Source organism: Podarcis pityusensis, assembly GCF_964106645.2.
Source record: "Podarcis pityusensis genome assembly, chromosome: 9".
Taxonomy (NCBI): domain Eukaryota; kingdom Metazoa; phylum Chordata; class Lepidosauria; order Squamata; family Lacertidae; genus Podarcis; species Podarcis pityusensis.
This window is the reverse complement of record NC_138034.1, coordinates 55848691-55872128: the sequence shown is the minus strand read 5'-3', so window position 1 is coordinate 55872128 and position 23438 is coordinate 55848691. Positions and strand designations below refer to the sequence as shown.

The 23438-nt window shown below is 43.0% G+C and overlaps 1 protein-coding gene across 4 annotated transcripts; it reads right to left on the bottom strand.

Annotated features, from left to right (window-relative positions):
- Positions 1–441: 441 nt before the first annotated feature.
- On the bottom strand, positions 442–23267 carry LOC308485045 (sodium/hydrogen exchanger 9B2-like). 4 transcript variants are annotated; one of them, XM_081020329.1, is made up of 12 exons: positions 23244–23267; positions 17428–17525; positions 16252–16393; positions 14480–14650; positions 12457–12599; positions 11065–11192; positions 9631–9806; positions 7618–7724; positions 6417–6566; positions 5369–5477; positions 3748–3884; positions 442–2946 (listed from the first exon to the last, which is right to left on the bottom strand). In XM_081020329.1, the coding sequence occupies exons 2-12, from the start codon at positions 17482–17484 to the stop codon at positions 2731–2733; spliced, it is 1536 nt and encodes a 511-aa protein (XP_080876455.1). In that variant the 5' UTR covers positions 17485–17525; positions 23244–23267; the 3' UTR covers positions 442–2730. The 4 variants fall into 4 exon arrangements, with proteins under 4 accessions (XP_080876455.1, XP_080876453.1, XP_080876456.1 ...); XM_081020327.1 differs by lacking the exon at positions 23244–23267 and adding an exon at positions 20068–20357; XM_081020330.1 differs by lacking the exon at positions 23244–23267 and adding an exon at positions 20068–20357 and having other exon boundaries at positions 14480–14605.
- Between the last annotated feature and the right edge of the window lie 171 nt (positions 23268–23438).

The window sequence follows — 23438 nt, the reverse complement described above, 5'->3', positions numbered from 1 at the left end:
ACTTACTGGTACCCTCAAACTCAAAATATAGATCTACATGCGCGCACACATACACAGGCCACTTCCGGAATATTTTGTGTTGGGTGAGAGATTTTAACTGCATACTGGCAAACTCAAGTTCTGCAATTAAAGTGGATTTTGCGCTCTTGCACAAATATATCCCTCCTTGATACTTTTTTTTAGTAGAGAAGGTGATGGGGAAATGTCCTGGAAAGTGCAATTGTTCGATGCAACATCATATTGCCTCCCCACAAATAAATCACAATGAATGCTCTATAAGTAGCACACCTTCCCATAAACTTTCTGCAAGCAACGCAGGGTGAATGCTCTATAAAGAGATCTGGAAGTGATCATGCATGATGCAAGCATATATGTAATTAGTAAAAAGGGTTACCTAAGCAATAGACCCTTGACTTTAATAGAAACAAGAACACTACTCTATAAAGTCATTGACATTTATTTCTTTTCTTTTTTTACATTTCCCAGTATCAAAGTGGTCATGCACTAGAAAGAAAGCAAATCCAGTTGTAACTGCTGCTGCTGTTGAGCAAAGGGTGCAAATTTGCCATTTCAGGAAGTTGCACCTGGAAGGCACTTCAAGTAAGGGACTTGAGTTCAGCTTGCTGTAGAGACATGGTGCCTTCTGTATGACTGACAGCAGAACCTCAGCCAGATGCAGCAATCTGATTCCACAGTACTTTTCACACCTTTCCAGAGTTAAAGGTTGCCAGATGGTGGCTTTCGGCTCTGGTTTTAGAAAATGACTACTGGACGTTTGTCTTTGTTGTAAAAAATAACTCTTATGTCTACCCAAGGAACATTAAAAGACTTATTGTAGAAATCAGATCTGAGTGCGCAGGGAAGACTCAGACTCTGACTCTTCAATCTTCCAAGACCAAAATGGAGGAAAACAATGCATGTCTGAGCCTTTTGCTCCCTCTGGTGAAACATTGCAGTAAAGCTATAAAGTGCATATTTTTTAGCATTCTGTTTCTCTTTCCCAACAGATGGCAGCTCTAAGTACACTATGCCAATATTATTACCCTTGAGTTTTTGTAGTGGAAATCAAAGCTAGGGATAAGGGAAAGTTCCATTTTAAAACTCTCCCTTTAAAATCATACGATTAGCAATGTGATGCAGGGGGCTCTCTTATGCTATTTGACACTCCTGCACTCCTCCATACAACAGTTTTAAAAGCACTGCTTTTGCCACAAGCGATAAAAATGCAGATAATACAGCTTTCCACACTCACCTGATCCGCATTAAAAATCCTCTGGTGTTTTGTTTTTACAAAGCAGTCAGCAAAAAAACTGCGAGCATTACAAACCAGCACCCATTTTTTTAACAAACAAACAAACTGGGTGTACTGGAGGAATTGTGAGCAGTTTTGTTTAGGTAGTACAATGCCCTCAATAGTTTTCAAAGGAATTGCAGCATCTTATGAAGCAGTGACTTCATCACCACTGGGTCTCAAGGGTTGGGGAAAACCCCAATTTCTTTCTAACCCATGCCCAACATTGCTCTTTAAAAAAACACAAAAAAACCCCATGCAATATTCATGGGTATGGAGAAACAGAGTATGGAAAAAAAAGTTTTCCTAAATGACATATGTGTGGATCTGCATAATCTTTAAAGTAATACACTCCCCATACTTGTGAAATTGGAGACAGCATTCTAAGGTTCACGTGCAGCTCTTGACTCAAGTTTTGCTAGTATCTAGTTTTTTGAGTCCTAAAACCCATGTATCCTCTGGAACTTCAGCAACCCGTTCGTTTTACAGAACACACATATATGTGTGATTGCCAGCAACTGTAAAAGCTGTAAAAAAATACTCTGTATTCATCCCAGCAAGATCACACATCCTTCATCCAATAGCAGTCATTTCCTGCTGCCCTCCTCATTCTCCTCTCCTCTGCAAGTATATTCATAAGAAGCCAAAAAGACTCCAACAGTTCTTCCTGGATGCAGTTCAACCCATTAGGTCAAAGAGGCTGATGTATTGCTGCAGGCAGCTCTGAAGCTACTACTTTCGCTGGGTTGTTGTTGCTGTTTTAACATTATAACGTGTTGATGGGGAATCGATGGCGGACGATATGAATCTTTGCAATGCCAGACCAGTCAGATTAGTATCTAATACATGGACAAACTTTGATGAACTTTCTTTGTTCCATGTGCAAAACTGTCCACTGCACCATTACAATATTTGTGTTTTGGGCCCTTTCCTCACTGTTTCAAGCATTCAGGATAGGAAAAGAAACATCACTCTCCCTGGATGGTCCCAAAGACTGCATATCTATTGCCAGAACATAACTGCCTTTGGCTACTGGAAAAGCCGTTGGGAGCTATGACCATCAGTTGTAAAGTCTATGAACGTTCTCTTGATTATTTACTGCTGGGATTGGTGCTTCTGGCATGTCTTTCTGCTGAAACCACCGTATAAACTCCCAGCGACACTTCATGGAGCCACCCTAAATGCTTTCTCATGCCCTGCTGGCATTTGTCTCTTTGAACCAGGCCACTGATCTACTCCACCTGTGGCTGCAGTCATCCAAAATTCCTATGTGAAGGATGAAGGAACACCTGGATGCTGATTTAATGTCCTCCTCTACTTGGGTTGCTGTTTTAGAAGAACCTACAATGCATTCCACATGGGATTTCAGACAACTGCATGCCACTATAGGGCACCGTAATTTCTTGGAAGCCTGGATTTAGGTATTCCCTGACACTTCCCTATATTGGCGAAGATGCTTTCCCACCATCTTCTTCATCGCCCATGTCAGTCTTGTGAAGGAGTTTGGGTCCTGCCAGGCCAATGATCAGAGCCCCAGTTGGAGCTGTGAACAGGATTGCCAGGAAAGCTATTGTCAAGATGGTCAGGCCATAATGTTCTAGGACTGGGTCCTTCAGCTCTCGGGCTGTATCTAAACCAACAGAACCAATTGCAGCCTGCAGGGAAGGAGGGGTGGAAAGGACATTGAATTGGATCACATGTTATATTCACAGAAGGAAAGTTTCCTGTCCGTGTGTCCCCCTCTCTGAAGCTACCTGCACCCCATAAAGAAGCCTTTCTGGAGAATTAGAGGGGGCCTTCCTGAACAGACAGTGCTGCTGCAGTTGCGAGGGAAAGGAAACCCCTTTCGCTCCATGAACTTCATCAACTAATATTAGAGTCCAAGCAGGATTCTTTCATTTGGCCAGTTCAGGACTTACAGGAGCCTGATTTGAATAGCCTTACAATCACAGTTCACTGTGGCCCTTCTTAAATTTGGAGACCCTGGGGCTCAATCCAGCTTGTGGTGAAATGATAACCAGCTTCTGACTTGCAAAATGGGAGGCCTGGGCTGTCGATGCTGTATGGGTCAAGTTATCAGTATTGTCACCATTATAATTCACTGGGTTGCTGAATTTGTGTATTAGGAAGCAAAATGGCATCTCCCCAAGCTAAAACAATGATTTTGGGGTCCACAGAAGGGAATGCATTTTTCAGTTAAAAGGGGCTTCTGTTAGTGAGATCAATTTTGAGGGCAAATCTGCATGCATGGGGAAAGTGATCTCTTAAGAGAGCTGTGACAGAAAACACTTCAGACAGAGGAAGAAATTAACCTATGGAGTAAGGAAGCTGATTATCAGGTTGCTTGCAAGAGTCAAAAGCAATACATCTTTCCCACCTGGAGTAGTGCACCATGGCGGGTGATTTAGCATCTTTTCTGCAGAAGAAACAGGGTCTCCTATATAGGCGTACTCTACCTGGACAGTTGCTTTGGGGATCCATGCCAGCGCGATAAATGTTTTCTCTTTGAAGTTCAAGCCAGCGAAACTCACCAACAGGAACGTAGCAGTAACCCGTATCATGAGAGCCAAACACATTGTGATCATACAAAACCCTGTAGGCAGAGGGATATATACTTCATTATTCCTCTCGGGGGGAAATCAGCCCCCATCCTCATCTTATTAGGAACAAAAGGCAAAAGCAGTCGTGATGCGTCAGCAGGACGAAGCCCTAACATTAAGTGAGAGTGAGGTGGCCAACTGAGACGATGGGGAGCAGTTGCAAGATGTTAGGGAATAGAACTGTGTGGGCCATTTGGACTTGCGCGTATCCCCTAAGCTAGCCAGGGGCTCTCACACCCTGGAGGGACACTGACCTGTCACCAGTGCTAAAAGAAGGTTCAGCTGCTTGTGTGGTTCAGCTTCTGCACATCGTATTGGAGAACGCTGCAGTTGTGTTGCACCAGCCTGGAGCTGTGTTATGTACTAAGCTTGGATCCCAGAACAACAGGCAAGTAGTATCCTAGAATGCAACAGCTGATTGGCTTGCAGGAAAAGACCAATCAGGCTCCAGGAGGAAGTTAATCGGCCTATTAGGCTAGTAGGATGGTAGAATGCAACAACTGATTGGCCTGCAGGAAAAGACCAATCAGGCTCCAGGAGGGAAGCAGAATCAGCCAATCAGATGGGACTCATTGTATAAATAATGTATATAAAAGCTTGAGGTTTGGGAGGCAATTCAATCACTGTTTCACAAGCTGCAATAAAGAGCATGAAATCACTACAGGACTCCCAAGTATATTTCAAGCTGCCACAGTGAAAAATGGGCAAGAAGCCTCTACAGCCTGCCACCTTCTGCTGTGGCTCACACAAGCAGCAGGGGCTGGGATGCAGCAGTTGACCCTCTGCTCTGTTCTCTCCAGGGCATTTCTCTGCCCATTCACTTATGGAAATGCATGCTTGTTCAGCTTTGGAGGAGATGCTCCATTAGCTGTCCTCTAAGGGACGCAGGTGGCGCTGTGGTCTAAACCACTGAGCCTCTTGGGCTTGCCGATTGGGTCGGTGGTTCAAATCCCCGCGACGGGGTGAGCTCTCGTTGCTCTGTCCCTGCTCCTGCCAACCTAGCAGTACAAAAGCATGTCAGAGTGCAAGTAGATAAATAGGTACCGCTCCGGCGGGAAGGTAAATGGTGTTTCCGTGCACTGCTCTGGTTTCGCCAGAAGCAGCTTAGTCATGCTGGCCACATGACCCGGAAAAACTGTCTGCGGACAAAAGCCAGCTCCCTCAGCCAGTAAAGCGAGATGAGCGCCACAACCCCAGAGTCGTCTGTGACTGGACTTAAGTGTCAGGGGTCCTTTACCTTTCTAAGGAAATATAGCCCCACTCATCAGTGCATAGGAGCCAACTCCTAGAGGCTGAGGCCCTAATAAAATATTTGAGGGGGCCGGGCCCCCCACAACTTGATGGGCATTGTCATTCAAATGGTGTGTGTGTGTGTCGCATCATGTGATCGATTATGCAGGACGGGGCTTACGTGCCCCTCCTCCCGCAATGTCTTATTCAAGTTGGCACCCCTGCCACCACAGGTTAGCAGACTTACCAACCATTTTTGGTCCGAGAGAGACAACGGATATTTCAGCTCCGATTAAACCAAACAGAAAGGGTTGGAAAAATTGCCAGGCAATTCTAACAATCTCTTCCACTGCTTTCTGCAAAACGAAGAGTGAACACAAAGTGTTACAAGAACTAGTATTATTCTTTTTTATTAGATTTTTAAAATATAACAATTTTTAATGTAACAAGCAATTACATAGCATAATATATTATTCTGCAGCATGTTGGCTGGTCCTGATCAATGCAGGTGCTGACCAGCTGTGGACTCTGGAATTCTTTCCTCCACAAACTAGCCGTGTAATTGATCAATGTGCCCAACATTAATTTTGTTTAAGAGACCACTTTTCAATTTGTATCCATTTTCCCCAAACTTCTAAAATTTTTAAACTTCTATTCAGTTGAAGCTATGAATAACTAGCTTATTGTGTAGTTGTAGTTGTTGTCATTCATAGTATTACATTTCTCTCTTGCCCTTGATGCTAAAGGAGCCCAGGGTGCTACTGTAAAGCAGTCCAACTTGAGTTCTCTCCTTCACATAAATCTGTTCCTGAGTTCTCGGCTTTAAACGACCTCGGTCCAGTATACCTGAAGGAGCGTCTCCATCCCATCGTTCTGCCCGGACGCTGAGGTCCAGCGCCAAGGGCCTTCTGGCGGTTCCCTCATTGTGAGAAGCAAAGCTACAGGGAACCAGGCAGAGGGCCTTCTCGGTAGTGGTGCCTGCCCTATGGAACGTCCTCCCATCAGATGTCAAAGAGATAAACAACTACCTGACATTCAGAAGACATCTGAAGGCAGCCCTGTTCAGGGAAGCTTTTAATGTGTGATATTTTAATGTATTTTTGGTCTTTGTTGGAAACCGCCCAGAGTGGCTGGGGAAACCCAGCCAGATGGGCGGGGTAAAAATAAAAACATATTATTATTATTATCATGTTTGCGAAAACAGGAGTGCTTGGTGTGCTCTGGTCCATGGGGTCACGAAGAGTCGGGCACAACTAAACAACTAAACAACAACATTATGTTTGCAGAATGCTCACTTTCTCCACAGACCATCTCAGTCCAGCCAGAAATGACAAGACAATTGTGCAGAGGCCTCCAGATCCAGGAAAGCCAAAATGCTTGCAGCTCAAAAGAGTAAACGCAGAGAGACCCAACAGAAAGAATGCTCTCTTCCACACAACATATGCCTAAGACCAGGGAAGAAAATAGAAAGTATATTTAAAATCTACAAATGAGTCCTCTGTTTAGGACAAGATCAGCAATGGCAGAAATATCCTCATCCCCCTAACAGAGCCACGAAGGTCAAAACTTCTCCTGCATGTAGAGCAGGTTTAAATCTGAAGGGGAACAAATGACCCCAGTCTGGGCCCACCAAACGTTTAGAGTCGGTGGGCATCTTTGGGATTTTGAGAAAGTACCAGGGGCACCAGTCGCAAAAGGCTCGAATGGGGGCGTGGCATAACACAAAATGGCTGCCACACCCAAAAGAACAGGAAAAGAGATAAGACCACAAAACGCCATGGGCACACTGCCCCATCAATGATGGGAAAATACACTTTCATCATTCACTGCTGCTCTGTTTAAAACAGAAGGGAGGGAGAGAGGGTATCCCATCCTGGCATCCATTAAAACGTGGTGACAGGAGTGAGGCAGCAGTAAATCACACTGAGCAAGTTGGAATTAACTCTTTATTAGCAAAAACAGGACCTTCACAATAGTCAGGCCTAATGAGCACAGCAACTCATCTCTGGTGGGTCTTGCCCCCATGAAGCAGTTGCTGAGACTGAAGATCCCTGCCTAGGTCCCCTCCTCTCCAGAGTTTCCCCAAGCAATCTGAGACTATGCCTGAGTGAAGCTAAGTTCTCCTCTGCCCTCTTCATGCCTCCCCTAGGGGAGGAGAGCTTGTCACAGCAGGAGGGGCAGGACACCCTTGCCTCTTCACCAGCTGGACTCATCTCTGCCTCTTGGCAACCACGCAGGCACTGTGCAGTCTATGCCACAGTGAAAAATCTGATATCTACATAAGTTACACACTACTGGCTCCAGGAAAAAGAATGCCAATAAAATACACTGGATTCACATCCTTGGGAAAGAGTGATTTTGTAACGCTGACAATCTCTGGATCACATTCTCAACAGTTATAAACTAGGATATGGATAGTGTCTTTTGCATCATTCCCTTACCACTTCCCCTTGATGAGATGCAAGGCTGAAACTTTCCAGCAGCTTCCTTTCTTACCTGATCCTTGCTTGGAAAGTACCAAATGAAAATTCCCAGAAGGCCACCAGCTCCTGCGCCAATTACAACTTCTATTAAACCACGGAGGATACTCTTGAAGACAGAGCCTTTTTGGACACAACAGAAGAAAAGGGTGTAAACACAGATTTTCATTTTCCTGCTTTGCTTGCATAAAGTTTATGCAGAGGATAGATTATGTCTGGCCTTTACTGAGCATGAGTTCTAATTTGTTTGTGGTTATACGGCAATGAACATTAATCCTTATTTGCTTGAGCAGTGGTTATATTATTCCCATTAATCATTAGTTCATCCCACACTTTTTGGTGCCTTTCCCGCCCCCCTCACATTCCTAAAGTCCTTCAAAAAAGTGAAGTTGTTGTGCTACGGCAACAGAGCTTTAATTCACTTCAAGCCCACATTCCCAGCATGTTCACGCTTCTGTCACAACAGTGTCTACACCAGGGGTCAGGAAACTTTTTCAGCAGGGGGCCGGTCCACTGTCCCTCAGACCTTGTGGGGGGCCGGACTATATTTTGAAGGTGGGGGGGAAATGAACTAATTCCTATGCCCCACAAATAACCCAGAGATGCACTTTAAATAAAAGGGCACATTCTACTCATGTAAAATCATGCTGACTCCCAGACTGTCTGTGGGCTGGATTTAGAAGGCAATTGGGCCGGATCCAGGCCTTAGTTTGCCTACCCATGGCTCTACACCTTGCTTGGAAGGTGGCCATGGAAGATGGCAGGATCCCCAAGGATGTGCTTTTCGGGGAGCTGGTTTCAGGCACCAGGCCTGCTGGTGGACCAACTCTGCACTATAAAGATGTCTGCAAATGAGACATGAAGGCTGGCAACATCAGTCCTGTCGTGTGGAATCCCTTGCAGACGACTGCAGTGTCTGCAGACAGACAGCAGGTCATGCATTCACAGTAGTTACCAGAGGAGAAATGAGCGCAGAGAGAATAAATGTCCTGAAGAGTATTTTCAAGATAGAAAGCAGACAGAGTTAAGAGTATGTCTTCCAGGGATCTTTGTTTTTGTTTTAAAACGCAACTACTGAATTGAGAGGCTTTGTGCAGACTCCCACGAGAGGTGGCGGACTCTCTTTCCTTGGAGGTTTTTAAACAGAGGTTGGTTGGCCATCTGTCATGGATGGGTTCCTGCATTGCTGGGGCTGGACTAGATGACCCTTAGGGTCCCTTCCAACTCTAAGATTCGATGATTCTATACAGGAGTTGCAATTGGTTCTTTGTCCAGCAGGTGGCAGCCATTGTACCACAGCAGAAGTAAAAGAAAAAAAGAAATGGCGCTCACCTGCTGTGATCGTTCTACAGTTTCTAAAGTGCAAAGATGAATATAGGAGGAAAGACAAAGCTGGTGTAACTCAGCTCAGAACCAGAATGCTGGGTTCCCTCCAGATTGTCACTATACTGTGGGATGTATTCAACTTCATACCTGCAAATTTAGGTTTTCACATAACAAACCAACTTTTTCTTTTTTTAAAGCAGACTTTTTGTAGTAAGCAAAGTGATGGGAAAGCACACTAAAAAGTCTGGGATAACAATCAGTTGATGGGAAGTCGTATAATCTCTGTGCAAACAAATTAGGATGAGTGCTCACTCAGCAGTGGCTATTGTATAACCTCTGCAGGAAGAGATAAAAATGAGTGCTTAATAAACAGCAGACGCTATATAACCGCCACACAAGCTGTGTGAAGTTTGAAGGATGGCCGAGTTGCTGTCTGTGTGTCATTTCAGAAAGTGCAAATTAAGTAATTTCCCCTTTAACGTGAATGGAATGGAATTCCCCTTCTCCCAATCCCAGCTGTTTGACAACATATATTCTCTGTTAGAGAAGAGGTCACATCACAATGAAGCCTTCCTGAAGGAAGTCAGCTTTCTCCCATCCTCAAGAGAAATAGCACCGCTTTCAGCCTCCCAATTCTGCCTATGTTTTTTTTTCTAATGGGTCCATGCAGTGGCTTTTCATTCCTAGGGAGTAGCTCCAGTACCTTTGGAAAAGGCCATGCCCAAGAAGGTGTTGAATCCTGTAATGGCCACGATATCATCCAGGCTGGCAGCAGCTATTACCAAGGTAGGAATGCCTTTATCAACACCATATCCTCTGGACTGCAACATCAGCAATGAAAGGACGACGATAGCAGGAGACACAGCACCTAGAACAAACCTGAAAGGGCACAAAATTAGCTCTTGGCGAAAGAAGGGAACATTACATTGCTTCCTTCAGATAAAACTTTACAGAAGAGGATGTATCAGAAATTTCTGGAAATAAATTTCTCTCCTCTGCCCTTCTCTCTATAAGCACAACAATGCACTCCGTGTTGTAAAAAAGGGAAAACAAGACACAGCTGTGTGCAGTGCCGGATTTACGTATAAGCTAAACAAGCTATAGCTTAGGGCCCCACTCTCTTGGGGGTCCCCAAAAAAAAGTTAAAGGGGAAAAAAACCTGGATGTACATTTCCAAAATGTAAGATAAAAAACAAATAAAATAAAACCTACATACAGCAACAGTGTTTTGTGTTGTGTAGGCTCCTATGATGTAAGTAATGGGCCCCACCTGCTAGTCTGCTCCCTAAAATATCAGTGGTTTACTCATTTCTATATATAGTGGTACCTCGGGTTACAGACGCTTCAGGTTACAGACTCCACTAACCCAGAAATAGTACCTCGGGTTAAGAACTTTGCTTCAGGATAAGAACAGAAATCGTGTGGCGGCGGTGTGGCAGCAGTGGGAGGCCCCATTAGCTAAAGTGGTACCTCAGGTTAAGAACAGTTTCAGGTTAAGAACGGACCCCCAGAACGAATTAAGTACTTAACCCAAGGTACCACTGTATAGGGTGCCTACACGCTGCATGGACTGGTTGCATGGCAAAATATGCAACTGACTATTAAGTCAGGCTTCCCCAACCTGTGGCCTTCCAGATGTTTTGGCCTACAACTCCCATGATCCCTAACTAACAGGACCAGTGGTCAGGGATGATGGGAATTGTAGTCCAAAACATCTGGAGGGCCGAAGGTTGGGGATGCCTGCTATTAGGTCCATAAATTACCACATAGCATATATTCAACACAAAAAAACAGTGACAATTTGTTGTTGACAAAGGACAGCTGGACATATAAAGGGCCCTGTTACCTTCAGTAGCTTAGGGCCTCATCAAACCTAAACAGTGTGTCTTCTCTGTGTTTCTCAGTGTTGCCACTCTATGAAACGCTCCAAGCACCTTCATTATCCAGACTGGTAATGGATTGCAGGAGAAGGGAGAGATTCCATGCTTGCATATTCTTATTAATAACACTAAAGAACCCAAACGATGCATCCCCTCAGGGCTCGGGACTTTGCGCACTGTGTTTAAGATTGCAGTTATAGGTATTGCTAGAAGATATGTACCACTTGCAAGCAAGAGAAAGCAAAGTTATCTCTTACCCTAACATAAACCCCCATTCCCATGGCAGGTTCATGATATAGTGAGACAGGACAGCTGCTGCACAGGCTTCCGTGAGGCAAGGACCAAAGCTTAGTCTAAAACAGATTGCTTTCAACTTATTCAGAGCCTGAAAGACAAAACACATTTTTTTAAAAAACAACTGTTGTCAAATTCTTTTTTACTGTTACGTAAAATCGGTTGAGATTTGCTCTGCTGTACTCAGCTTTGATTGTATGGGACAATACAATGCATTATAATAGGAGATTGGAAATGGATTCAAGCTGTTTAGGATGAAGATAGACGTACACTTTTCAGTTCGTCTCCTGCAGTGTGAACCCAGGTCATCAAAGTGCATTACAGATATGCATTCCAGAAAACTGCATACTGGGTTGGCAGTAAGTCTCACCCTTAATTTCAAGAATTAGGGGGCTTGTAAGTTTCCCCCACACTCTTTTTTTAAGCAATGCATGCACAAGCAACACTATCTAATTTTAATTCCCTTTGGGTGAGAGAGAATTAGAGACTTGCAATGCCCTTCATTTACAAATATACAAGCAGAGCGTAAGTGGAAGTAATTCATAAAACATAAAACAGTAATTAATTTTAAAAAAAGGGTCTGTGGATCAGGAGCTGTAACAAAATACAGTGGTACCTCGGGTTACAGATGCTTCAGGTTACAGACTCTGCTAACCCAGAAATAGTACCTCGGGTTAAGAACTTTGCTTCAGGATGAGAACAGAAATCGTGCAGCGGCAGCGGGAGGCCCCATTAACTATAGCGGAACGAATTAAGTTCTTAACCCGAGGTACCATTGTATTCAGTAAGATGCTCAGCCTTCACCTTAAAAAATTCAGAAACTTATGTAAAAACAGTGACAGAGATTAGGGGTAGAAGTGTGTTGGATTGGTGCTAGCCAATTGGTTGCCCTTCACAGATGCATTTTCCCCAGTGTACATTGGCATTGCGAGAAACTTGTTCCAAAATATTTTCCAGAGCTTGCTCCAAAGCAAAAAAGGTACTTTTGTATGAAATCATACCACTACAAGTGCAATAAAAAATACTGTATCTGTTTTCATTCTTCCTCAGGAATGGAAAATTTAAATAGAATGGTGCTTGACTCCAAGAGCTGTGGGTTTGGCATCTAGGTAACAACTCTGTTTTCTGGGTTCTGCAAATGTCTCTGATGTTTAGAGAGTGGTGGGATAGAGAAATTATATCTAGCATATTATCTAGTGAATATTTGGAGCTGGGAAGAGTTTAAAGAATAAACCATCTTTCTGCGGGCAACATTCTTTTATTTTGCTTTTGTGTGGTCGCCAGGAAAGCTCTTTGCCACACATCTCAGTGTCCATAAAGATTTTGCATGTGTTAAGGACCATTTGATACTTCACCTGTGGGTCGAGGCCAAGACCAGCAAGAGCCAAGATAATTGAGAGGGCAATGTTTCGCATGGTAGCTCCCCATTTCACATTGATCTGGACAAGTTTACTAGTGTACGGGACATTCCTGATGAGAAACCCAGCGAGCAGCATCCCTAAATGGAACAGAGAAAGGCATGTCACTCATTGTTGACATCACAGGCGGCAAGCAACATTTGGAAAGCATGGGACGAAGTGGCTGCAGTGTTAAATCGTGTGCCAGAATAACAATATGGAATGGGGCTGGGATTGGGCTATATCACTGGGGGAGAGGGGTTGAATCCTTTCCCCTCCACCCTTTCACAATTTAAATCTGCTGGAAACCAGTAACAGTTGCAGGCAGCTGGGGAAGAGAGCAGCATGTGAATGCCTTTTCTCCAATCTGTACCAAGTAACAACTGTGGCACGAATTTAAGTCAAGGAAACAGTTTTATGGGCAAAGGTGAAAAGATCCCTTCTCCAGAACTGCAGCCCAGATCCTGTTCAAGCCCTTTTCTGTGGCTGCTTATAAGTCTGAAAAACCAGTATCTACTTATCTAATTTACATGGAGATCTCACTCACAACTGGGAAACACTGGCCTGCGAGTGCTCCAATTGAAGACGCTCAAACTCAGGACGAAAGGGAGAACTGTGCTAGGAGGAAGGCACGCTTGGCAAACCCTCACTACTGTGATTAACTCCTGCCTGGAAACCTATGTCCCCACTATGGAAGGACGTGGGGATCCAGAATTGGCCTCCACAGTCACTTGCGGACTCACAGTGAAAATTGTGTTTATAGAAGACAATTTTACTCAGCTACGAGTGATCGCAGAAGAAGAAGACGCCGACATGCAGATACGATTCTCTCTGCCCCAACCACTCTGTGCTGTCTCAGATGGAGAAGGAAAACAGCCTTTCATCTTAAACTGACAGTGACTGGTAGATGCCATTCTTCCTTTTTCTATTTGACAAGACACAGAGATCCCTGGGACTGATGCTACTGTGCATCAGTTGGAATTCAAACTCCCCTAATACACTTACATACTTGATGAAACAGGTACTGTATATGACCATCAACATACAAAGAAAGATCCTAACAGCAACTTACATATGCATATTAAGAAACCAGCTTTTCTTAAACAAACAGCTCCTTGTCTTTTGTCACTCTCCTGCCCAAAACACAAGGGACCCAAGTCCAGCTCATGGATTTAAGAAGACTGACACCTTTTCCTCTTTTGGCTGGATGGGATCATATGTAGGGTGATGCAAATATGCTGTATATCTTGCTTACACTTGAGAGTCCTCTATTACTCACTGGCTGGAGGGGGGAAATGCCCCACGGAGAGCCTCAAGGTCCATAAATAACAACACCCTAGTGGTCCCGGGCCCTAAGGAAGTTAGATTAGCTTCAACCAGAGCCAGGGCCTTTTCAACTCTGCCCCCAGCCTGGTGGAACGCTCTGCCTCATGAGATCAGGGCCCTGCAGGATCTGATTTCTTTCCACAGGGCCTGTAAGACAGAGTTGTTCCACCTGGCCTTTGGCTTGGAGCCAATTTGATTCCCTCCCTCCCTCTCTTTCTTTTTTCTTTTTCCTATCTCCTCTTGTGATGAGGCTGCATTTTAGTATTTTAATGTTCCATTATTTTAATGTTGTATTTTATTTTTGTTTTTAAGTTGTAATCATTCATCTTGTTTTTATTATTGCTTGTAAGCCGCTCTGAGCCCGGCCTTGGCTGGGGAGGGCGGGGTATAAATAAAAAATTATTATTATTATTATTATTATTATTATTATTATTATTATTAAAGAAACTCTTTAAAACTAGAAATACCCTTTGAAACATTTCGGTTACCTGAAGAAAATAAGCCTATGACTGATCTCCAATGGAAACCCCTTGAAATGATGCATAAATAAAATGGGAGCCTAAATTGACATTTGGACAACTCTGCTGTCATATTGAAAAAAACAGGTCTATGTAAAAATAAGATGATGCACGGTACCTGATAAAGCAATACTTACCAAAAAGACGAGGGAGTGGAGGGAAGCCAGGTATTCTAATGGACTCCATAACTTTACCACCAAGTAAAGAACAAAAGAAGAGGAACAAAAGTCCAAAGACATTTCCACCAGGAAGACATTCCTTGCCTATAACAGCCCAGAAAACAGCCCAGATCAGCGCTGCTGCTGCTACTGGAAAACAGGGGAAGAAATGCTTTAGCATCCTTCAGAAATCATGTTACGTTCTTCAGAGCTTCATGAAAACTGATTTTTGGTTAAAGTAATGAAAGAAACAAAAGTTGCGCTAGTAATGCACTTTTCTGTGCCGTTTTTTAAAATGTTCTTTTAATTTGATTCTTTATTTAAAGCTACTGTCAAATGCTTGTTGTCATGCAGTCAACAATGATGGGCTGTTGCTAATCAGCTATGGTGCTAAATGTGCTACCATGCAACCCAGGCCACAGATGAGCGTGATTGCTTTTTTATTGTTGTTCTGCAATCTAAATAGATTTTAGAGATATTTCAGATCTCCTCCCAGTTACTGTTATTTGTACGATTTTTCTTGGCAGCCCCTCCTGTTCTTTCCCGCTGCACCAGAATGGGAGCACTGGAAAGTGAAGATGCAATTTTAGAACCACTTCCTACACAGCTCTGGCAAATGAAAACGGAAGTTACAGGGAGCCAATGGAACAAAGGAGCTTCCATATTTATCCTTCTTTCTTTGTTCCTGGGCAATGAATACTATCTCCAACAAAAATCAAAAGCAATAAATAACCATTGCAAATAATATAAACGGATTAATAAATAGTAAAACTTTCCCCTAAGTGACCATTTCATCTAGGATCTTTAGAGATTTCACTCAGCGGCAAGGCATGAATCGTAATGTTTTCTGCAGATCAAATTATTTGGGTCATATTCTGTACACATTACAGGAGAAAATGTCTCTTTGTGTGCTTGGTCATGACCCACTTTCAAGATAAATCTGCATAAATGTAGTGAGGATTATAGACTTTTGGGAGTTCACTTACAAGAGAGAACATTAAGACCAGGCTTAAAAGCTTACAATAATGATTAAAACAATAACAGTTAGGAATAAACTGCAGAGCTGATGGATCAAAATGGAAGGGGTATCAGTTATCTTGTCTGTTTAGCAGACAAAAGAATTTCAGTGGAGTTCTGAAGGTTTTGGTTAAGGCTCCTGAAGGTTTCACTTGATTTATCACACTCTGATTTTCCTCCAAAGAGCTCCGAATGACTAAACATATCCAGGCAGGTTAACTGAGCCAAACCTGCTGAAGAACTACACATGAAAATGTTAGAATATGTTACATGTTTCTTGCCAATTCACCTCTGAAGGGTGCTTGACGTCCCACAATTAATTATCCTGGGATAATTAGCCTTGCAACTTCCTTAAACCTCTGGTTTGCTTCTGCCTTGTAGAAGGTCAACATCCCAGCACAAATCAGAGACCATGAAAACAATCCCAGTACTGTTAGCTGTGACACTGTGCAGAATTCACAGTTCCATAGGCCAGCAGAGTGATGTCTGAATAAAAGCCAGTAATTAAGGGATCAGCTGATTGTCGGTGACTTCAGTCTCCACTGGGATTAGTTACATGCTGGAGTTCTCCACCCTTGCCAAAAGGGAGTTACCACTGATCAGCTGATATTATACCTTTTTAAATATAAAACCCTGGACCTTAAGATTAGGTTAAAAAAAAGAAACCAAGACAATTATAGCCAATAGAAAAGGGAGGCTGTATTCTCTTCCCCTTTTGTATTCCCTTTGCATACCATTTGTTACTATTTCAGCAAATATGCCTTGTGGTGGGAAAATACATATTTGCCGCAGTTTTCCTGGTGGCTCCTCCTCCACTTGCGGTTCAAAATCCTTCAGTGACGCTGCCTCTTCATTTTCTACAGGAAGAATCTCCTCCTGATTTAAAACGGGGAGAGCGGGGGATGACACATTATCAACAATTGACGTACCAAATAATACCTGAGTCCCACACATTTTTCTTAATAAGCAAGTGCTACTCAACTCAATGGGACTTACTTCTGAGGATATACAGTGACAAGACTGGGGATTTCGAAATCACAAGGTGAATAACGTCAAAAGGACCACTCCTTAATTGTCCTTTGTAAAGTTACCAGGCACAGCTATCTTTTGTTAGTGAGATTTCACCCACTAACTGGGTCTTCTTAAAGTTCTTTTGAATGGGGCAAAGGAAGACCTTTCCCCGTTCCAGCTGACATAATCTTGGTGTGCAGTGTATGAGCCAAATGAGGCAGACAGGTTTTCTGGAGAGGGGCAAGAGAGAGCTAGAGAGGTGTAGGGCAGTAGACTTCCGTCTCTCTTGGGCAATAGGGTGGTTCATAAAAAAATTTTTTTTTGAAAATGCCTGCTCCAAAGGTCTTATCTTACTACACTAGGGATTATATAGCTATATCTGAAATTCCTTGCATATCAGTTAATATCTTGACCCTCCTCCATGAAAATAGCTGTTTACTTGGCCGTTTTCCTATGCCGTGAGGGCTGAAATTTCAATTCAGTGGAGCAGGGTCAAGATATTAACTGATAGGCATGAAATTTCGGATATAGTTATATAATCCCTAGTGCAGTAAGATAAAACCTTTGGAGCAGGCATTTTCAAAAAAATGTTTTTTATGAACTGCCCTATTGGGCATACTTAAGCTGTGCATATCCACCTATGCTCAGCCTGTATATTCAAAAAGAAACTCGAAAACACATTAAGAGCCTCCACTAGTTAGGGCTGCCGTATGTCTGGAATTTCCTGGACATAGCCGAGATTCGCTATGGCATCCTGGCAGAATTGTCAGATAGCGGCTAAAATGTCCAGGGTTTGTTTTTTGGCGATTTGACTAAAAAATAGGTAAATACTTCATGGGGGGGGGTCATTTTTGACCCAAACCGTCAATATATTTATAAAATACGTAATTGACAAATACCTGAGCTATTTCGGGCTCGGAATCAACCTTATTGGTCTTTGCAAAGTATCCCCCCATCCTTGCTGTTCTTCACAACATCCTCCGACATGCTGACCAACCTATGATTTAAACAAAATGTATTTCAGGTGCCATATATTCTACCTGATTTAAATGGGTTTCCTCCCACTCCCAACAGCATTGGGATTTCTTTCTATTAATATTTAAACATTCAGCTTCCCAACCACAGGGTTACTTGCTAAATTACAGTGGATTTCGATCCAATGATCCAAGGGTAGAAGGAAAAACAGTCAATGCTCTTTTGCAAATGTCTGTGCAAGTTCATACAGTGCTACAATAGGCAGGTTACACAGCAATGCTCCAGTTTCTGCCTGAGCATCAAGTATGTGTTTGAAGTTGCATGAACTCTTGTACTGAGTGAAAGAACATCTTTGGATTTGGGTTTCTTTTTTTCTAGTGCAGTGCTCTAGCAAAATCTTGCAGATCAACTCACAACATTTACTAAACTGTGTACAGTATTTGTTTTTTTCTGACCTAGTAAAAGATTAGTAGTCTGTGCTGCCATGCTGGCTGCAGAGGAGGGAAGCCTCCACAGTCAGCATGCCAATACAGTTTCTAGGCTGTGTACACCATACCTTTAAACCACATTCCTTCCCTCAAAGAACTCTGGGTACTGTAGTTTAAGAGGTGCTGTAACACTCTGAGGTGTAAACCGCAGTGCCCATAATTCTTTGAGGGAAAGAATGTGCTTTGAATGAGTTTTAAAATTATAGTGTGTACAAAGGTAAAAGGTAAAGGACCTCTGGATGGTTAAGTCCAGTCAAAGGTGACTATGGGGTGTGGTGCTGATCTTGCTTTCAGGCCAAGAGAGCCAGCGTTTGTCCACAGACAGCTTTCCGGGTCATGTGACCAGCATGACTAAACCACTTCTGGTGCAATGGAAACCAGAGCGCATGGAAACACTGTTTACCTTCCCACCACAGTGGTACCTGTTTATCTATTTGCACTGGCATGCTTTCGAACTCCTAGGTTGGCAGGAGCTGGGACAGAGCAACAGGAGCTCACCCCGTTGTGCGGATTCAAACCACCAACCTTCTGATTGGCAAGCCCAAGAGGTTCAGTGATTTAGACCACAGCGCCACCCGCATCCCTATAGTGTGTACAAATCCTTGGTAGGGGCTGCCGACATGTAAAAGAAACTGACTTCAAATGGGAACACCATGGTTTGGCAAAGTGGCGCTGTTCCATTTAGCTGTTAAAGCTTGAGCAGCAATGATGACCTTAGGGTGCTAAAATCAATGAAAAGTTATAGTTGTGGTTTGGCAAGGTGGAGGGGCCAAATGTTTTTGCTTTGTTTAGAACTATGGCAAGAATGAGAACATCTCTAGCAGCCCATTTGTGTATTGTTTAGGGATGCCATACACCCGAAATTTCCTGGACATATCTGGAATATTGAAGCTGCAAGCTCAACAACTTTTCTGTCCAGCTTTTCACTTTTTGAAATATGGCAACCCTGATATTGTTATGAGTTTGTGGGTGTCAGGGTTTGTGGATGCAAGACACCCACAATTCCTGTATTTAGTAAGTGTTAGAATTTAATCAATTCTTGGAGAGTTAAACTGGAAGCCAGACCCTTAATAACTGGACTCAGCTCCCCGTGTTCAAAAGATTGCCTAAAAGATGGGCCAATTGCAGAGAACAAGGGGACATGGGTTATCAGCAAAGATTCTGTGCCAGCCACCAAATGCAAGGAGCCTCTCCCTGAGCTATGAAAGCATTAGAAGACAGTGCTAGAGTTTTTGTTAGGATGACATTCTAGGCTTTCAGTTGGCTGTGTTGTGATCGATGTGAAAAAGGTGTCAGTCTGTTAAACTTAGCCAGCTGGAAAAGGGGCCCAGGGTACAATGTGAGTTGCCTGTTTTGAATCAGAGGCTGCAGCAATGGGAGAGAAGGGATGCTCCTGGAGGGCAATGTTTTGAACCTCTCTATCGTAGGCTCAGGTTGTGTGTGTGTGTGTGTGTGTGTGAAAGAGAGAGAGAGAGAGAGAGAGAGAGAGAGAGAGAACCATATATCATAAAGACACCAGTCTCCGCTCTGCCTCATTTCCAAAGGAAACATGAACCCTGGGTAAGAGGGGATAAAAATTGTAAACAGCTTTTCAAAAGCTTCATATCAAGATCACCTCCTAAACACTTGCTCACCAAGACTAAGGCTGCAACAACCCTTTAGACACTTATTAGGGTGTGTAAATCAATGGGCCTTACTTCCAAGTAAACATGCTTGGGATTGGGCTGTAGCCAGTGCTTTTTTTCTAAAAAAATGTTTAGGGATATTCTCATTTTCCTACTCATATTGAAATACTGCCCCTCAATGAGGCCAAACTTAGATTCACAAAATGTTTAGGGGTATGTGTACCCCTGGCATACCCCCAGAAAAAAGCACTGGCTGTAGCGCTCAGTCACCTCTGCACTGACTTACATGGGAGTAACTTCCAGTGAACCCAATAGGGTTTAAGAAACCATTAACTGGGCCAAGCTGCAATACGTTTTCCATCTCAAGCAGCTCGGCTGAACAAATGTGGGCCGGTTCAATGGTGGATCAGTGTAAGCGCACATGCCGGCCCTCTGAGAGATAAATCCCTACCTGTCTTCAGAAAGTCACACAGAAGCCGCTGCTCACCCATGGAGGGCAAGAGGAGACAGAGGGCCCAGAATAGCTGACCACTGAGGCGGCTGAGGCCAATTTGCACCTTCCAGTGGCCAGGGCAGGAGGGCAGCCTTGAAGAGTCAACCTCCGTCCCTCAAGCTAGGGTTCAGTGGCAAATCGCCAGGCCAGCTCTGGGGCGACCATTTCTCTCCAGGGACTTCCCCAACCCTCTGTCAAGCCATGGAAACCAAGATGGCGTGGATTAAATCCCATCCTCTCCAACATTCCGCTTGATTAACGGTCGCTCCTGACCTTCCGGAAGGAAGGAGAGCCTGGAGAAAGGCAGCTGTTTGTGTGGAGAGCATGGCAGGAATTCGCTTTTTTGTTGTTTACCAAGGAAACTTCTCAGGCAACCAACAAGCAGGTGGCTTGGACTGCTGCACCCACAAAGGGGCACTGAAGATTATCTGAAGCCACTTTCACGCAGCAATACATTGAGTTTCTGCTTCCCTTTTTTCCAGCTTTAAAGCTATATATTCTATAATTATTTGCATGTTTTACACATCATATCTAAAATAGGCCAGCCGTCATTAACGATTGAAGTGCTTAACGGCAACAAGAACGTGAAAACTTAGAATATAATTGGACACACACACACACACACACACACACACACACGCGTGTGTGTGTGTGTGTGTGTGTGTGTATACAGTGCTTTTTTCTGGGGGGACGCAGGGGTAAGCATACTCCTAAACATTTTGTGAATATAAGTTTGGCCTCATTGAGGGGCAGTATTTCAATATGAGTAGGAAAATAGAGTACCCCTAAAAAAAAATTTAAGAAAAAAGCACTGTCTGTGTGTGTGTTCCTGAAAACGTGCATTCCAGTAGTCAACAACTGAAATTACAGCTTTCGTTTCTTGCACCAGCCAATATTTCTCTTCCTTCTCAAAACTGTGCTAGGTGGGAGCTTAAGGGTATGCACAAGAAACCTCTTCAGGGATTCGGCCCAGCAATGTGAGGGCACAAATGTGTAGAAAGAAGTGGTGGGTTCCTCCCCCCCCCCCGTGCATACCCTCCAACATTCCTCAGGTGAAAATAGGGACATTCTGTTCTACATCAATATCATTGCTTGCAGATTTCTTCCAGGTCAAGTACAAAAGTTATTAGAGGGCACACATACAAAACGGCAGTAATTTAAGCACAGAAATCTTTGAATTTATGTACTGCATTCAGGGAAGCCTGGGGGGGGGGAAAACCCTAAATCAATAAATACAACTCACTAGCTGTGATACTGATGTAGAAGAGAACATCCTTATTTTCACCTGGGAATGCTGGAGGGCTCCAGATGAGCTGCCCAGTGATTTGGGACAGGTAGTCAATGTGGGGTAGGTACTCCAGGTGTTGTTGGACTTCAGGTCCCATCAACTACTACAACAGAGAACAAAATTGTCAAGGTGTAGAAAAGGGATAATTTTGGGTAATTTTGTATTTTTGAATTTTCTTACATTACTGAATGCATAGGTTTTTTTGGGGGTGGGGTATTTGTTTTGTTTATAAAATACAGAATTTGTAAAATGTGAAACATATCTTCTTCAAATAAAAAGTTGTTATAAAAATATTATACCAAATACACATAGACATAAGGGTAAAAATTATATTGTTGCAAATTATTTTTCCTCTGGAACAGTAATCTTTTCCAAATTGCAAATCTTTACAAATATCTATCTCTATCTATCTATCTCTATCTATCTATCTATCTATCTATCTATCTATCTCACAGAACACCATTTATTTCATTAGTCCTTGATGAATGTATGGGTCTGGGGTCTGCAAGGTTTGAGACTGTTTGTATCTTAAGGCCATGTCTCCCTAGAGTGTAAAAAAAGTGTCAGCATGAAGGAAGGTGAGGGGCTTAAAATATTAAAATGTGAAAGGAACATTATTATTATTATTATGTTTATTATTATTACTCATTTCATTTCTATACCGCTTTATATTTTTAGGGGGGCGGAATCTCAAAGTGGTTTACAACCTACATTAAAAGACTGAATAAAACAAGCCAGAATAAAACATTACTGAAGTAAGTCAGATATAAAGTATTAATTCAAAGCAACACAAAAAAACAAGAAACTAAACTATTATCTTAAAGATTTCAAAATAAAACATTGCTAAAGAGGTCAACTACAGAATGCACATTCAATGTAGCAAAGTTAAGAAAAATACATCTTAAACATTTCAAAAGAAAACATCACTAAAGGAAGCCAAATATAAAATCCCCATTTAGAACAGAATTATTAGCAAGAGAATAAAATATTCTCAGAAGCACAGATATACCTGCTGCTGATGCAGCCAACAGTGGTTCATAGCAGGCAGTGGCTGTGGAAGCTCAGGTTCAGTGACCTGGGTCTGCACTAAGAGACAATCAATATGGTCTCTGGCCTCTTCAGCTGCATTAGCTTTTGTAGATGGAGTCAGTGCGCTGCCCTCCCAGGCCAAGTGGGAAAAGGTCTGCAAGGCAGGGAGCAGGATGGAATGATTGAGGGGATTTGACCCACAAATGCAGTTTTCCTATGCTGTTCCTTTCAAAGCTAACTTGTGGTCTCTCATTAATCAGGTTGTGAGAACGTTGCCACCCCAATAAAAGCTGTTAAGCTCTGTACGTCAGCAGAACACCCCACTGATCAGCTCAGAGGAGAGTCGGGCTGGTGATGAGGTCTTCTCCATCGCAACTGCCTTGTCTTAACAAACAGGGTCTTGAGCGGACTTTGCCCTCATCAAGACTTGATTTTTCTTCCACACTGCCCTTACATGACTTGTAATCCTATCAATCAGTTTTTTAATACTTAGAACAGAGGTTTCCAAACTTTTCATTTTGGCGACACACTTTTTAGACATTTTGTGGCACAATAATTCAGTTTTACTAGCAAATCAGAGGTTAAACTAACCCCTTTCCAGTCCTGGGAGGAGACTGGAGAGCATTCACATGATACACCTACACACTGCAGCCGACACACTAATGTGTTGTGGCACAGGGTTTGTAAAGCTCTGACTTAGAGCATTACCTTCCATACTTTGCCCCACATATTTTTGCTGGTACTAATGCTTACATTTATTATAGATTGAAAGTGTACCAAGAAGTGGCATTCGGTCTTGTGTGAGAATGGGGAATACCTGTTCTGATGCCTACTGCAGCACACGCACTGCACCACCTAAAAAACAAAGTACATAGGCTTTTCTTGAGAACATTTGTGCAGTTTTTCAAGTAATCAAATAGATTAATTAAAGCTTGAATCATATATAGACTTACCTGCCATTAAAGCTCTGCGGAGCTTACATCAGAGTACATGTGTGTCCAATTGCACTGCA

What these genes read in the sequence shown, in the direction of transcription:
- LOC308485045 (XM_081020329.1), bottom strand. Translation starts at nt 17,484, where the DNA reads ATGGGGGGATACTTTGCAAAGACCAATAAGGTTGATTCCGAGCCCGAA. An exon ending in CCGAGCCCGAAATAGCTCAG is followed by an intron (nt 16,394 to 17,427) that starts GTATTTGTCAAT and finishes GTTTTAAATCAG; the next exon opens with GAGGAGATTCTTCCTGTAGA. An exon ending in GTCTTGGCCTCGACCCACAG is followed by an intron (nt 11,193 to 12,456) that starts GTGAAGTATCAA and finishes TTTGTCTTTCAG; the next exon opens with GCTCTGAATAAGTTGAAAGC.